Source organism: Prionailurus viverrinus, chromosome B4 (assembly GCF_022837055.1).
Source record: "Prionailurus viverrinus isolate Anna chromosome B4, UM_Priviv_1.0, whole genome shotgun sequence".
NCBI lineage: Eukaryota > Metazoa > Chordata > Mammalia > Carnivora > Felidae > Prionailurus > Prionailurus viverrinus.
In genome coordinates, this window is record NC_062567.1 from 34,532,798 (window position 1) to 34,549,433 (window position 16,636).

At 50.6% G+C, this 16,636-nt stretch overlaps 1 protein-coding gene across 2 annotated transcripts in view; it reads right to left on the reverse strand.

Annotated features, from left to right (window-relative positions):
• The window catches only part of IQSEC3 (IQ motif and Sec7 domain ArfGEF 3), a 104,852-nt gene that overhangs the window by 36,059 nt on the left and 52,157 nt on the right, over positions 1 to 16,636 (reverse strand). The window contains exons 3-4 of one of the 2 annotated variants that reach the window (XM_047867497.1): positions 12,623 to 12,902; positions 92 to 1,221 (exon numbers count right to left, since the gene is read on the reverse strand). In XM_047867497.1, the coding sequence (XP_047723453.1) occupies positions 92 to 1,221; positions 12,623 to 12,902 (1,410 nt within the window). Of the gene's footprint in view, positions 1 to 91; positions 1,222 to 12,622; positions 12,903 to 16,636 lie in introns of those variants that run through there. The other variant, XM_047867498.1, reaches the window with a different exon arrangement.

A 16,636-nucleotide genomic window follows, 5' to 3' on the forward strand; every position in this document is an offset into this window, starting at 1 on the left:
ACCTTTACAGGTCCTCCCCCTCCGGCCCCCGCCCCCGCCTCTCCTTTGCGGCCCGGGAGTCCCTTGAGCTCCAGGGCGGGTGCTCACTCACATGTTGAAAAGGTTGAGGCCGATGCGATAGAGCCGTTTGCGCAGCGTGTCTGTGGAGAGCGTGGGCGACTTGCAGCTGGCGGGGTTCTCGCAGTGGTAGCGCGGCAGGCTCAGGATCATGGCCTGCAGGGCCTCCTTGGAGGCTGAGGCCGATGCTTCCGATCCCGACTTGGCCGACTTGGTGGACGTGCTGCTGCTACTCAGCTGCTCCGAGTTGTCGCCGGCCTCGGCCTCCGTCTCCTTCCCCGCCTCCCCGGCCTCCTCCTCCTCTGCCTCTGCCTCCGAGACCGCTACCGCGGCCCCCTCCACCACGGTCTGGGCAGCCCCAGGTGGGTGCGCGCCCAAGGCGGCGCTGGCTCCGGCCTCTGCGCCCGTGTTCTCGGCGGGAGCACCCCCCTGACCCGCGGTGGGTGCCTCGGGGGGCTCCTGCCCCGGGGCTTCGCCCTGCTCCGCTTTGCCCGCAGCCGCGGGCTCTGCCGGGGCCTGGGCGGTCTGCGCGCCCAAGCAGTTGGCCACCGACAGAGCCGTGGCAGAGGAGACAGAGATGTTCTGGTTGGCGATCTGCACGGTGACGTCCCGGAAAGCCATCATGAGGGTGCTGCTGTGGCCCTGGGGCAGGCCGGCGACCTCGGCGGCCTCTTCCCCGGGCGCCGGGCGGGCGCTGTTGAGCTCCCGCATCTCGGCCTCCAGGCCGGGTGGCCCCGCGCCCGCGTGCAGGGCCTGGTGGAGTTGGTAAGCGCCGCTCTCTTGCAGGGAGCACATGGTCTTGAGGCTCCAGGTGCTCAGGGCGTCGTCGATGGACTTGGCCAGGGACTGCACCTGCTCGGTGAAGGAGTCCTCCAGCTCGGTGAGCGTGCCCGCGAAGGTGGGCGGCAGGGAGGGCGAGCGCACCAGCGGCAGCCCCATGAGGCCGTAGCCCTCCATGAGCGCCTTCTCGGCCGCCAGGCTCTCGGCCGTGGGCGCCCGCACCTTGCGCAGGGAGATCCGCCGCGGCAGGCGGCTCTCCAGGAGGGAGTTGCGGATCTTCTCAAAGTTCTTGCTGAGCTGGTACTGGCGGAAGGCGGTTTGGATGGTGCAAGCGGCGCGCCGGGACACAAGGTGGCCCCCGTACTTGTGTTCTAGCATTTCAATCTGCGAAAAGAACCAGAGACGAAGAGCGCAGTTAAGACTGGGAGTCACCGACGAAGCTTTGGCGGGGCCCAGCAGTGCACAGCTGGCGGGTACGGAAGGGCCAAGTCTGAGAACTCCCAGCGTGTCATGGATACTTGCCAAGATTCCTAGAGAGGTAGGATGTGGGACTGGCTTCCAGGGATTCGCCATGTCCTGGGGGCAGGGGACAGGTGTGTTACTTCTGCTTGTTGTGGTGGTTACTTATTTTTTTTTAATTTACTTTTTTAAATGTTTATTTATTTTTGAGGGAGAGAGAGAGAGAGAGAGAGAGAGAGAGAGAGAGAACGCATGGGGAAAGCAGAGAGAGAGGGAGACAGGCAGAAGCTGCCTTCAGGCTCTGAGCTGTCAGCACAGAGCCTGAGGCGGGGCTCAAACTCATGAGCTGTGAGATCATGACCTGAGCCAAAGTCAAAGGCTTAACTGACTGAGCCACCCACGAGCCCCTGTGGTAGTCATTTTTAAATGCTCATATCAGAGATGCATATGGAAACACTTATGGGTGACAGACACATAAGTTATCTTGAATTTGTATTAAAATACTTCATCAAAAAAAATGGAACTGTTAGATGAAACAATGTTAATCGTAGTTATCTGGGAGTTTACTACAGTATTCTTTCTACTTGTGTGTACATTTAAAATAATAAAATAATACAAAATTAAAAATTAAAAAGAAATGCTAAAAAAAAAAAAACCCAACTTGCTGCTACACCTTGTTCACCTGCTTTCTTCCTCAGCATTCACATCAGTGCATTGCGGAAATCCCTGACCCTGGGATCATCATAACGGTTGGGACTGGGGTTTGATTAACGCTGTGTTCCTAGCACCCAGCCCTAGGGCTGGCACATAGTAGATGCTAACTAGATGAGATATGAGCAACCAATAATATTTCACCATGTTTCCCAGGGTCATGGAATGGGGCAGATAGAAAGGCTAATTTTGTCCCTCAGTACCATGCTTCAACCTGCCTCCTGTTGAAGGAGGCTCACCAGGGACGGCAGCTGGAGTGACTGCCTCTCACAATGCCAACAATTTCCTGGGCTCCTTCCCTGTGGGTGCCCCCACCACTGGACCAGCAGAGGCACCCTTCTAGACCAGAAAATCTCATAGATACAACCCCAAACCCCAGGGATAATCCCAGGTAAAAGGAGATGACCTCAATCTTGCCTTCAGCTCTTATGTCTTGCCATTCAGGGCCCTTCCCAACCCCAAACCTAGTGGCATTATGCTGTCTCTCTTCCCAAATCCAGCTGTCCTCTTGGAAGATAGTTGGGAAACTTCAGCTTATTGAGGTTTGAGTGGCCAATAAGGCCTCCTGTATGACTCCCCTCAGAAGTGTTTGCATGTCACGAGATACAAGGCCTTAAGCAGAATGTCTTCATGATCCTCATATTAAAGGGCTTTCAAGATACTCTTAAAACTCACACCAAGTATATTAGTTAGCTACAGCTGCATAACAAATTACCACAAGCTCAGCAGCTTAAAACAATACCCACTTATTTTTTCATAGTTCTGTACGTTAGTAGTCTGGGCATGGCTCATCTGGGTTCTGTGCTTGAGATCTCACCTGGAAGAAATCAAATGTCAGCTGGGACTGCAGTCTCACACAAGATTCAGGGTCCTCTTTCAAGCTCATTGCTGTTGGCAGAGTTCAGTTTCCTGAGATTCTAAGACTGAGGTCCTCACAGCTGCCTGCTGTTCCTGGCCACACAGTAGTTTGGCCATTCAGGGCCAACCAGAGGAGTGGCTCTGAGGCTTCACCTCCTTCTAAAGGGTTCACCTGATTAGGTCAGGCCACCCAGAATGATTTCCTTTGGATTTGGTCAAGGTCAACTGCATGGTAACCTAATGACAGAGTGATATCCTATTATATGCCCTAGTCCCATCCCCACTCAAGGGAAGGGAACAATACAGGATGTGCACACCAGGGGGCAAGAATCTCAGAGAGGGGCATCAGGAGTCTGGGGGACCATCAGAATTCTGCCTATGGGGTTTTATCACGTACCCAGGATCTCCAGAGAAACAGAAATTTCTGACATCTCAGAGGCATTTCATCACTGCTTTTGCAGAAATCATGTCAGAGGGGAGAGAGCTCAGCTCAGTCTCCCTGCAGAACCCTGCCAGGCTCCCTGAGGTCTGGAATGGAGATTGGCCTTGACTAGGCAGGAGAGCCTTCCAAGGGGGAAGTTATAGAGAGTGAGGGAAACTGACCACTTAACTTTCTCCTTCCGTCAATTTCTGTCACACTCTTATCCCTCCTCAAGTCCCATGAGAAACTGACACCAGGCAGGAATTCATATTTCTTTCCCAACTGGCCTATTCACATTTCAAGGGAAACCTTAGACCCAAAAGCATTCTCTTCAGGTTATGAGATGCCATTGGCAACAGAGGGAAGGTATGAAATCCCATTGCCTGAAATGTTTCCAGAATGGTAAAGATGTCCATCCCCCTGGCACAGTATCATCCTATCTGGAGGCAGAAGGCTGGCTGAACTAACCCTAGGAGACTTCTACTAGCCAATGTCCCCAGTGTCACCCAAGCAGAGAAGAAAACAAGATTTTAAATATCTTGAACCTGGTTCATCAAATCTTCCACTATACTGTAAGCCCCACGAAGGCAGAGACTTTGCCATGTTTACTGCTTTATCCCCAGTGCTTGGAGAATGCCCAGCACACAGGAGGCCTTCAAGGAATATTTATTGAATGGATTAAAGAATTAATTGCAAAGTTATCTTTGTGACTCTCAAAAACCACCCTAACTAACCCATAACTTTCTTTTCCAGGAGCGGATGCATTTCACTTGTGTTTCCAAACTCCACTGTGTCACTGGCCCCTTTCCACCTGCCTACAGACCCTCTCAGATCTCCCCAGGCTAAATCATAACTCCTCTTGACTCCCCAGCTCTGGGGCACTAGCCCAATATCTTTCTTTCTGTTTTCCACCAAACCTCTTGGAACACTAGTCTACACCCTCTGCCTCACTCTGTGAGCAAATGGCGAATGGCTGATCCAAGTTTATATGCCCTGAGCCCCCAGCATCGGTCTTCTGCTCCCACTGGTTTTCTAAAATGACTCTTATGAAGGTAACCAGAGACCTTTCTTCATGAAACCTGAAGGTCCATCCTCAACCTTCCTCCTCCCTCTTTTCTGCAGCTCTTCGTATTTTTATCACCTTGAAACTCGGACCTCGGCTCTCATGACTCAGTCTACCTTGGTTTGCCTGCTTCCATACAGCACTTCCATCCTATATTCTGACCTCAAAATCCCTAAGCATGCCAGTTACAAGTCATATGAGTGCCATCTTCCATTCTGCAGAGACATTTGAATTATTTTCCCATGCACTTCTGGACATCTTCCATGACTTTTACATTGGAGGTCATTAGAGCAGCCTCCAGTAGCTGATAATTAACAACTAATTAAGAGGGAAACTATCTCCGGCAGAGCCTTTGTGGCAACTCTACAGTTGTCCTGCAGGCTAGTATCTTCTCACCTCTTGTGTGAGAACCTTGTCCACTATCATAACTTCACTGTACTTTAATCGGCTGATGAACAAGCCTTAGGGGAGATAATCAGTCCCAGATCTGCTTCTTCTCTGCTGGTTGGCCTTGGACAAGTTTCCTAACATCTCAAACTCTCAGTTTTCTTATCTGTTATGAAGCTAATCCTGCAGACTCTGTAGCTTGTTATGAGAATTGAATCATTTCATATGAACTTGTCACATAATCAGTGTGCAGTAAGTGGTAGCTATTTGATGACAATGATGATTCGGTGAATGACTCTCAAATTTCAATTCCTAGGCTTGATCTTAGATCCCTCTGTTCACCTATACAAAGCCACTGCCTTGCCCCACCTCCCCGAATCAGCTCTCGATGATTTATTTGCCTTACAGCACTTTGGCTGTTATGCTATCCAGTCTGGGAATCTTGTATTTGTCCATGCATCCTCCTTTGCCCACCCTCTGCATTTGTCAGCCTCCAAGCCTTTATTCCACCACCTGTCCCACCCCCAAAACCTTTTGCATCATCCTGACCTTTCCACCAAACTGTTGCCACATGGGGCTCTCTTCGACTCCCCACTTGGACCACCCTGGCAGCCTCCCCACTGCCTCCCTGCTCCCTTCTCACACCCACCATCCATCCTACACTACATTACCCTGATGAAGGCTCTTGAGGAGCAGATGTGAATACAGACGTTCAGCTGCTTGAGAGCATTGCCCCAAATAAGTATATAAATGCTTCCTGCTGGCCTTCCGACCCTGAGCAATCTGGCCTCAGCCTACCTCCCGTTTTCTACTACTACACCAAGCCTCTGTACATGCTGGCTCGACCCCTGCTCCTCCCCCAGCCCACACTAGGCTTCCCTGCTCTGAGCATTTGCTCAGCCTTGTCCCTCAGCCCATGATGTTCTCTCCTTTCTTCAGAACCTGCCTCAAATGGGCATCCTCTGTGAAGCCTCCTCAGTTCCCCAACCAGACAGGAATCTTACCACTTTAGGTGCCTGTGGAGAACGTTGTTTCTTACTTCTCTTGGATGCCCAGTTTTCTCCACTAATCTTTGTGATATTTAACTAACCCACCCTTCCTTCTCTCCACACCCCCTACCCTGACTCCAACAGAGCATCAGTTATTCGAGGCCCCTGATCCATGGACAGCACCTAGCCCAGAGCCTGGCAAGGACCAAGTGCTCACTATGATATTTGAATTCAGTTGTTGGATCTTCTCCATTTGTTCCAGTGCATTTAACACAACCATCTCCCATTTATTCCAGCCTCGTGCCTGCTGCAACCCCAGCCTGCACTGTCCCCCACTGTTTCTTTCCATCCTTCACAGCCACCCTCCATGCTCTCTGTATTCCCATGGACTGTATCTTACAGGAAGGATGGTATTATCTGTCTCTACATTCTTGGTGCCCAGTGTTGAGCCAGAGCCATGGTTAGGGCTTAATAAATGTTTGCGGACATGAACTAAACTGAACTCTGTCCTATGTCCCAGGGGAAATAAAAATCTAGGCTCTCTTCCGGATCCGGGCTTGGAGTCAAATGCTCCATCCTCCCCCTCCCCCACAACTCTCTCAGACACATACATATACATTTCCCTCCCACAGGGCTCGGGAACTTGGCAGCGTCCCAGGTCAGTTCTGTCCACCCAGCCTGGCCCTCCCAACAACCCTAACCCTTTTCTTTCTTTTTTTTTTTAACGTTTATTTATTTTTGAGACAGAGAGAGACAGAGCATGAACGGGGGAGGGTCAGAGAGAGGGAGACACAGAATCCAAAACAGGCTTCAGGCTCTGAGCTGTCAGCACAGAGCCCGACGCAGGGCTCGAACTCACGGACCGCGAGATCATGACCCGAGCTGAAGTTGGCCGCCCAACCGACTGAGCCACCCAGACGCCCCTAACCCTTTTCTTAACCAAGGCCAGGTCAGAGAGCTAAGAGAGTTGGGTATGGGGGGAGGGTGGTCCCCAGGGTGGGGAGGGGTCTTTGGGCCCACAGGCCTAAGAACAGCTCATCTCACTTCTCCCTAAGCCCCATGAATCATGGGTAATTGTAGCCTCGCTTCCTCCCAAGAGAGCAATCTCTCTGCTTCTGCCAGAAGAAGCTGTGGAGGGGGGCTCAGGGGGCTCTGTCTGCCTAACGAGCCTCTCAGTGTTAATTAGAACATGCTCCCTCTTTTCAGGTTGCTGCAGCAGCTGAGCCTGAGAAGGGCCGCTGAGAGATGGTCGCCAAGTCAGGGTGAGGGAGGAAGAGCAGCTAGCTGGGGGGCTGCAGTGCTGGGGAATGAGGGAGCCAGGCCGGGGTGGGGGTGGCTTTCACATGTGAGCAAGGATTTCCTCTGATCCAAGATTTCCCAGCTGAGAATGTTAAAGCATTACATGGAATGAGGCTGCAGAACTTGGCAAGGGAAGCCTTACATGAGGCTTAGGAGCAGACAGTCTAGGGTGGGGAGAGAGGAGCTTGGAGATGCTAAGGGTGGCCCCAAGGGAAGCTGGCCTGCACTGGGCAGGCTGTGAGCCCCGCGTCTTCCCTGTGTGCCCACCTTCCTGTCCAACTGTCCAAAATACAGCAAGCATTCAACACAGCAGGGCACTGAGGCCTGCCTAAGAGCAGGGCTGCTCTTGGGAACCTCTTCTGACTACAGCCAGCTAGGGGTAGGGGGTACGACAGCTCAGCTACTCCTGGATCACAGAGACTGTCTCAGGTAGAGCTGCTGCGGGGAGCCTGATTTGAACCCCGGGTTGGGCTCCTTGCCGTCTCCAGTGCTCCCACAGAACCCTGTGCACTGCTTCCTTGGAACCTACCCCTTCACTGGGATGAGGAGGCTATGGAAGACTCTGGATAAAATCAAGGACTGTGGAGTCCCAGTCTTGGCTGCACCAGGAATGCACACCTAGGGATGTGTCTTTGGGCAGGTTACTTAATATTGCTAAGCCGTGATTTTCTCATTCTTAAAATGGAGATAGTAGTAGTACCTAGCTCACTGGGATATTATGCAGGTCTGGGGAGATATTGCATGGAAAATGTCTGGCACATAGTTAATGCTATTAATGCTAGCTAGTACTGGTTACGAGTCAGTGCCCATCTCTGGAATGAGCTCCCTGACAACTGTGCCTGTGTCTTTTGTATTGTGGTGTCCCAAGCCTTGCACAGAACAGCAATGCAATTCTGTTCCCTGAACCAGATGCAAGTGAACAGAAGGACTATCCCTGATGAGCATTGCCTTCACCATCATGCTCTGGGGGTTGGTCCTCTGGTGCCCTCCATGCCCTGGTGGGATTCTTGCCTTCAGAGGAGAAAGGAGCCTTAGATATTCTGGTACAATCCCTCATTTCACAAGTGAAGAAACTGAGACCCAGAGAATTGGAAACATGGCCACCCTGACCCTAACCCTAATCTCTCCCCTTGAAGGTATCCCCTGGTGAGGCTGGACCCTGAGGCTTAGGTATGGGAGATTTGTTGTGGAAGGGTCTGCTCTCCAAAAAGAGAACATGGTTTCCATCCAGGACCTGACTTGGGTGGGGGGCAGGGCCTGGATGCTACTGACCGTAGCTGCATGGTCCCCTGGCTTGGACAGCATACACAGTGATGCCATTTGGACAACCCACATGAGCTCCAGTGGGCTGTTCCTCAACGGTGGCACAGAACAGGATACAAACTCCCTAGAGAACCTGAATGAATTTGGAAACCACTCGGGTGCCCTATGTATCCTTGCCACACCGCTTTTCTAAAGGATCCTCCAAAGGAATCTACATGCTCCCTCCTTGTCCCCCTAGGTTGTAGCCCCGGGCTCACTGTGAGATGAAGTGAGGGAGCTGAGGGCAGAGGGAATGGAGGATGGAAAAGCTGTCCCAGAGAAGCTGGCACTTCTTCCCACTGTGATTGTGGGGCGAGGCCCTAGGGGCTGGGGGAACAGGGAAACCCAGAAGCGGTTTCGTTCTTTCTTTCTTTCTTTTTCTCATGTGTTCCTCCAGTACAGAGCATGTCCTAGGCACCAGGGACTGTGCTGTGTGGGGAAACAAAGGTGAGCAAGAGTAGCATCATCACCTAACACAGAACCCTAGGGAGTGCTCACTCCTCACACAGACCATGAAGTAACTGGCCACTCCGAAGGTGTTCTGTGCACAATCCGCTCAACTGTGCGACAGCCCTGAGAATGACATAGTCCTTGCCTGTACGAGTGGGACAGCTACCAGATGGCATGGAGTCAGCAGTGGAGCACGCAGTGAAAGCACACACCCAGGCTTGGGGATGCTGACCTGAGACATGAAGTATGAGTAGAGATCACCCAGGTGAAGTGTGATGGGGGACAGGTGGTGAGTATTCCCAGCAGAAGAAATAAAATATGGCAAGGCCCAGAGGCAAACCATAGCACAGAGATCTGGAGAAAGGTGAGTGGGGATGGCAGGAACCCTGCGTGGCAGTGGGGCAGGATGTGGGGTTGTGTCAGGTGGTAGAAGAACCAGGAAAAATCTGTCCTACATACAGTGAGGAGCCATGGAAGGCTTTCACACACACAGGCTTTCATCTGATGTGCTGTCTTTAAGAGGGCTCAGCTACAGGGTGGAGATCAGGTTAGGAGAGGCACAGCTCCAAGTAGGGGAACCTGTGGGGGTTTCCCCAGGGGCTCAGGTGAGAAGTGATGGTGGCCTAGCCTGGGGTGGGGGCAGTGGGGTTAGCAGGAGAGGGTGGAATTTGGGAAATAGTTAAGAAGTAGCATCAGTGGGCTTGGGGATGGAGAAGATCTGGGGCGGGGGAGGGGTGTGGGGACAGAAAGGAGCCACAGGCAGTGCCTGAGATTCTGGACTGGCTGATGGAGCAGGCCTGGCAGGTTGGTGGACTGGGGAGATAATGATTGCCCAAGATCTTTCTAGTGTAAGTACTATAGGATTTGCACAACTGGTGGAAATGACAGAATCAGATACTAAATCCTAGATCTTAAAGAAACCTATAGCAAAGTCAGGTCCGGGACCCAGGCTTCATTCGCCTCTCCCCCTTCAGGTCACTAACTTAGTATTTTCCCCTTTCTATCCCTGAGCATATCTTCTTCATGCCAGGGACAGTGTCAGGCATGATATAATGATGGGGATATAATGATGAATAATGAGTCATGGGCCCGGCCTTCTAGGAGGAGTCAAGTCAATAGGGAATGATGATACAGGGCTGAAGGGCGATGACAGCACCCCCTGGGTACTAGGGGATTTCTGGGAAGGGGCATCCAATGCAGCCTTGGGAGGGCAGGGAAAGCTGCCAGGGAGGAGGAGGGAGAACAAATTGAGGCCGACTGCCAAGTGAGGGGGGGAGCAGGAATGTTAGTGGTAGAGGCACAGAGAATAGCGTGTATGAAGCCCCGAAGAGTTAAGAGACAACTGAGGCCTGGAGAACCTAAGCAACTTGTTCAAGATCACACAGTTCATTTGCAGAAGAGACAGGAGTTGAGCTCAGTCTCTTATAAATGTGTGTCGTGTTTTTAATCACTTTTCTCTAGCCCCCTCACTTTTTGCCCTCTTCCTTCTGCCCCCAGCCTATGCTTGGCCTAGAGAGATACATGAGCCAGAGGAGATGCGCTATTCCCTGAAGCTGCATTCACTCAGCATAAAGGTGCCTGTCACACCCTCAACTTTCCCGCCTGCTGGCTTGACATGCAAACCCATCTCTCAGAATGGTGTCTACTATAAAAAGGCTCATGATGCCAATCAGAAGCCTGTATCGCTCTCCATATGCCACATAGTCAGTCAGAATTAAACTAACTCTCCTGCCTAAGCTGAAGTACAGGTTTCTTTTGGTATTAGTCACCGGATATTCGTTAAATTGCACTGCAATTTTTTGGGGGGCAAGTAGGGAGCACTTTTTTCTCTTTGTTACCCCACTCTCTTATTGCTTTGCACATCATAGTTATTCAAAAATTATTCACTCAGAGGGCTCTTACTATGTTCAAGAAACTCTGCTAGATGCTGGGGGAAGGGTACAAAGATGGGTAAGAAATGATCTCTGTCCTCAAGGAGCATAGTCATGTGGGATTGAGAATACTTCTTATCTGGGCCAACTGACCACCCACATCACACTGTAGTGTTCCAGATGGACTGTCTTCCAGCCCCTGCCTGGGCATTCCCGGTAACACAGAACTCACTACCTCACAAGCAGGACTTTCTATATTTTTAACAGCTCTAATTGTTAATTGAGCTAAAAGCTTCCTTTTCTGTAGCTTTCATACGTTAGTACCACTATTTTTGACTGGAATGATAGAAAATATATCAAATCCGTTTTTCACATGCCAGCTCTTCCATATTTAAAACTTGTTTTCACGTCTACAATTTCTCCATATGACTCCAGCCAATCCTATTTTCCTTCTTAGGAGAACCTTGGAATCCTCATGATTCTTACTTCTGTCTTAAATGAAGCCCCAAGAACCAAGGGCAGGCTCTAGACAGGCCCTGACCAGAAACCAGTGTGGGGCTCCAGCCAGCTGCTCCCCTATACTGAGGCTTATCCACCCTCCTGTGAAGGCTGCTATACTCACTTCTCTGGCAGCCATTTCACTGGTTATTGATTCATCTTGAGCTTACAGTCAACCAAAGCCACAAGTTCTCTCTCCCAGGACCAAGCCTGCCTATCTTATACTAATGCTGTGGGCTTTTCAAAGCTAAGAGCAGAACTTTAGCTCTTTCCCTGTTTCATTTAGACTTTTTCATTTAAATCTTTATGTCTGGATGAGATTTCTACAAAATCTTGGATTCTATCACCAAGGTATTAGCTGTTCCCTTTAGCTTTGTGTCACTAGAAAGTAGTGCCTTGTCAAAAATGGTTGAACTTAACAGGACCAAGGACGGTGCACCGCTCAGGGCACCAGGAAACGGCATGGATGGAAAAACCAACGTTTTTTGAGAATTCTGTTTGAAAACAACCCACCTGACTATATTGTCATCCGATTCACTTCCTATCTTGTCCACATATATATCATGGGAGATTTTGTTAAATACTTTACTGAAAACCAGATGTTCCACCTCCAGCCGACCTTGATGCTGAAGGAAAGAAATGAAGTTGGTTTGGCCTGATTCAGTCTTAGGGACCTTTCTACTAGCTTTCCTTCCCCAAACTCACTTTGTCCATGGAGTTAAAGAATGTTTCTTTTAAAACCTACACATTTGGAGATGATTCAAGGTCTAATTCCCAATTTCGAACCAGTGCCCAGAGTGCTTAACTGGCATTCCCAGTCACAGACTTAACTAGAGCAAGACCAAGGGGTGGATCCTATGTCTATGGCTCCAAGTTCAATGTTCTTTCTTAACAAAATTCAGTCATGATATCTTTATCTAAGCATATGCACATGAGTATACACACACACACACACACACACACACACACACAAATGGAATTTGTTCTCCAATAGGGGACTTTGGTTTATCTTGGGAATCCTCAGTCTACCCAGAGGAGACCACCATCTTTGCATCTCATTTGAACCTAAGTGTGCCTACACATGGGGCTTGCTCCTTGGGTGGACATGTGAGTGGGCTATCTCTTCTAAGCAGCAGTGGAGGTAGGGGCTTCCCCAGAGAACAGTGGGCCACCTGCCTAGACATTTGTGAGGGCAATTTAGGCATCCTGCACATGGCAAGAGGAGCAGACCTCTGAACACGCTGCCTAAGGGACAGGCATTGCAAGGGTGTGGCCCAGGCCCTGTTAAGGCTGCTTGCCTGACAAACTGGGCTACAGGGATGGGCAGAACACTTAGCTCAATTTGGAAGAACTAGTGGCAAAAGAGGCGTGCCTACAGCACCGCAGAGGTGGGCCCAAGTGGGGAGATACCCTGGATAGCCCCCGAAGGCAGGGCCCCTTCACCACCCTCCCCGCCCCCCTTGGAGGCCCTGGGTACCTGTTTATTCTTTAGGTCAAGGGAGAGCTCGTAATCGGAGGCGTTAGGGGCGTGGGAGCAGAGCGCCGTCGCCAAGGCAGGCTGCTGCCGGCCGGGGGAGGCCGCGCGGTGGGAGCCAGCCCTCGGGGAGGCACCCCCCGCCCCCGGCCGCTCCTCCTCCTCCTGCAGCTCCTGGGCTTGAGCCTTCGGGGCATGGGCACTGGGTCTGCCGGCTGCCACCGCCGCCGCTGCCACCACGGAGTCCTCCATGCCCCCACCGGCCTGGGCACAGGAGCCATCGCTGTGAACAAAAGGCAACGGTGCTCGGTTGGGGGGGAGCGGGACAGGGTGCATGTGGGTGCGGGGTGAGGAGAGAGACTGGGCACTCTGGCCTGGCCTTTCAGGCAGCGATGGGCCTTCCTAGTGGTGGGGGCTTGGGGTGCCTCCTGAAGTCACCTCTAGGGAGGGGCTACCTTGGCAGGGAAGAACTTCAGGCAAGGAAGAGAGCCTGAATTTGGAGAGGGTATCCCAGGCAGAGGAAAGGAGCAGCTATGATCAGAGCTCATGAACCTCTGCTTGCTTAGAACCTCTGCTCTGCAGTAGAGCAGAGTAGGTAGGAGTAGACTTCCTGGGTTGGAATCTGGACTCTGACTCTTATTAGTTATGGGAACCTGAACAGGCTGCTTAACCTCATTGTACCTCTGTTTTCCCATCTATAAAATGGTCACAGTAATAGTACCTCCTTCATAAGGATGTTGGAAGGCTTACATTAGCTAAAGTTAAGACAGTGCCTGGCTCAGAGTCCTTGCTAAATATAAGTGTTAACTATCATCATTATCAGTGGTCTGGTTCCCTGGCCAGTGGCTTAGGCAGCTGGAAAGAAGCTGATCCACACACTGAACCAGCTCCATCTTTATGCTGCCCAAATGACTGTGGGGAAGGAGTGATGCTTACAGGCCTGGTCTGAGCATAAAGCCCCTCCAGGCCAGGCGGACACCAGCTTTTTAGGACTGAGTCTGTAAAGAGAAGGGTGGTTGCCCTGCTGGGTCCAGGGGAAGATCTGTCTTTGGCTTCTGGCCTCTCCTCCCCTCCCATGGAGCCCCCAGGAGGCTGAGCCATAGCTGCTGCCCACCTCCTTACCCTAAGGAGATACCTGCTAACTGGAGCCGTCATACCCCAGCCTGCCCTGGGGAATTAATACACTCAGGTTGCTCCCCTCCCTGGCCAGTCTCCTAGTTCCATCCTTCCCTCAAGGCCAAGTGCTAAGCCACCTGTCCATGAAGCCTTCCCAAGCAACTCCAGCTTTGACTGCTCCGTCTGCTAGCACACTAGGAGCTGCACTTAGAGAGTCTATCTCTATTTCCCAGGAGCAGAAGCATCGTGGCTACAGCATGGGCTCAAATCCATACTCTACCACCGTGTGGCTTCAGTTAAGTTGCTTTTCTTCTGAGCCCATCTCTGGCTTCCTCATTTGTATGGTGGAGGTACTAGTACCTATTTTAGGTTATGGTGAGGGCAGAGGAGTCAGTATGTATAAGGTGTTTAGCACACTGCCTGGCACAGAGTAAGTGCTCAGTCATTGTTAACTCATGTCCCCCATCTATCGCCTCTTAGAGTCCAGGACCTATATTCTATTTTATCCCTGCTCCCCAGTTAATGCTGGGCAGATGATCAGTGCTCAGCTAATACTTGTTGATGGATGAATTGAAGGGAGAGCAAGAGTCAAGGGACAGCAGACAGAGATAGAAGATCAGGACTAGAAGGGACCCTAATGTCACCTAGTCCAGCCCTCCAATCTCCCTTTCTTATAGAAGGTGGGGTGACCCTGGCCCAAAAGCCAGGCAATACTTAGGGTTTCTTTCCTCTATAGTTTTGCCTCCATGTAAGGTTCCCCCAAATCAACAGGCAGAAAAGAGACCTCTTTGTGTTGCTTTCACCCAACTTTGGAGCCTCCTGGTACTAGAATAACCAAGGATGAGTGGCGAACCCTTCCACTCAATCTCCATCTATCCTCCCCATACTCCTGGCCTCATTGCTCCCATAAAGGAGAACACATTGGCTGGCCCTAGCAACAAGGAGCCCCAAACTCCCTAAGGAAACCCTTTATATGCATGATTCTTTCCTCCATCACTTTCTGTATGGCCATTAATCGAGTTGTATAGTTGGATGAGCTCTAGTTATCTGATATGGTTTTTTTTCCACCAGTTTTCACTGGTTGAAGACCTGACTGCAACTCATCTTGTCATAAGACTTACCCATTCTTCCCATAGGGCACACAGATACAGCTCTTCCCTCTCCTATCACAACCTGCCTCCCCCACAATGGGCCTGGGGGGCACCATTCAGTGTCATACATACATCTCTTCTCCAGACTGTTCTTGGTGCTAATGCCCAAGCCTCTTCACCCTAAAAGGTTTTCCAGAATCTTTAGAGAACTGGTGGCTACTCAGGACTACAAACACCTTTAAAAATAGCCCTATGCTTTCTTTTACTGTGGGAGTCTGCTTGGCAAGAGGTTCTGGGGGAGTTGATGCCCCCCAATAACAATACTGAACCAGTGATGATGAAGGCAGGTGAATAAATACTCTGGCCTCTCATCCCTTGAGCAGAATAACTCCAAAGCACATTCCATGTCATCTCCCAAAAATGCCCAGTGGCCAAAGCCATGACCTGATCATTAACGAACATGTATTGGCTTCCTTCTCTTCTCTCATCCCCCACCCCCACACAGGCACTTCTTGGAGTCACCTTATCCCAAATAAACTACTTGTGTTAAACCAAAACAGATTTTAAAAATAGCCTTCTTTGTGGTCCACCCCTCTGAATATAGTCAGACTCCAAGGCCTTATCTCCTGAACTCATTCATAGGGCCTGGGAGTTAGGAGACCCCTCACTGTCATCTCTAGCACATGCACATGCACATGCACATGCATGCACACACACACACACACACACACACACCCCAACACACACACAGACACACACACACACACCAACGCATACACTGATGCATACATAATGCTTCTAACTAGCTCTGTGGCTTGGGTAATTTGTTCATCCTTCTGTGTCAGTTTTCCTTACTTGTCACATGATGAGAACTTACTTATCTCTAAGCTTGGAATTCTGGAAGCTTGGATTCTAGTGCCAAAGCCAGTCCACCAAGGCCCACCAGCCCCAAGGTTCCAGACTGTCTGGCTGGTGGAACCAACTCTGCCTTTGCCCACCTCTATGCAAAGGGATCTGAGAGACTATGACACACCCCCCAATCTGAGTATATGATGAAAAGTATTAGAAAGAGGACTTTGTCCTTGCCTTCCCTCCTTAGACTTCTCCACTCACTTGTGTGGTATAAAGTAGCTATGGGAGACTCAGAACTAATGTCATCAATATGGCAAAGTTTAAGATTATACAGTACAGAGAAAAGAACATGGGCTTTGATGTCAGGAAAACCTGGGTTAGAATCCTCTTTCTGCTACTTACTATGTGAACTTGGGAAAGTTGCCTAACCTCCTTGTGCCTCTATTTCCACAAAACAGGCATCCTAACTCCTTTGCAAGGTTGCTGTGAGGAATAAATATAGCTTGCAAAGAACTTAGTACAGTGCCTGGCACACAGTAGTCCTTGATAAATGATGACCACAGTGGTGGCAGTATTTGGAGCTGGAAACCTACAGCATGGAGTCTCAAAGGAATTCCCAGAAAAACAGCATGGAGAATTTCTATGTGGAAGGAGAAGGGGTTCTCAACATTTAGCCCTCTTCAACCTTCACAAAACAAACAGTAAGGTTTTTCCATCATAGCTCATGTTCCCAGACCTCCAGACTAACTCCCATGGTCTTTAGGGAGAGAAGCAAAGGCAAATTGGCTTACAGAGGCTTCCTCCCACTCTTGTTCACCCACTGGAGCAACAACATGGTGAAGGACCTTGGTGTTGGGGATCACAAATCATGGGATCCATCACCTCTGATGAATCCATACACATCTACCACCTACAGGAAGTCTCCTTGGCTGTACCAGTCACAATATGAGGTATGCCC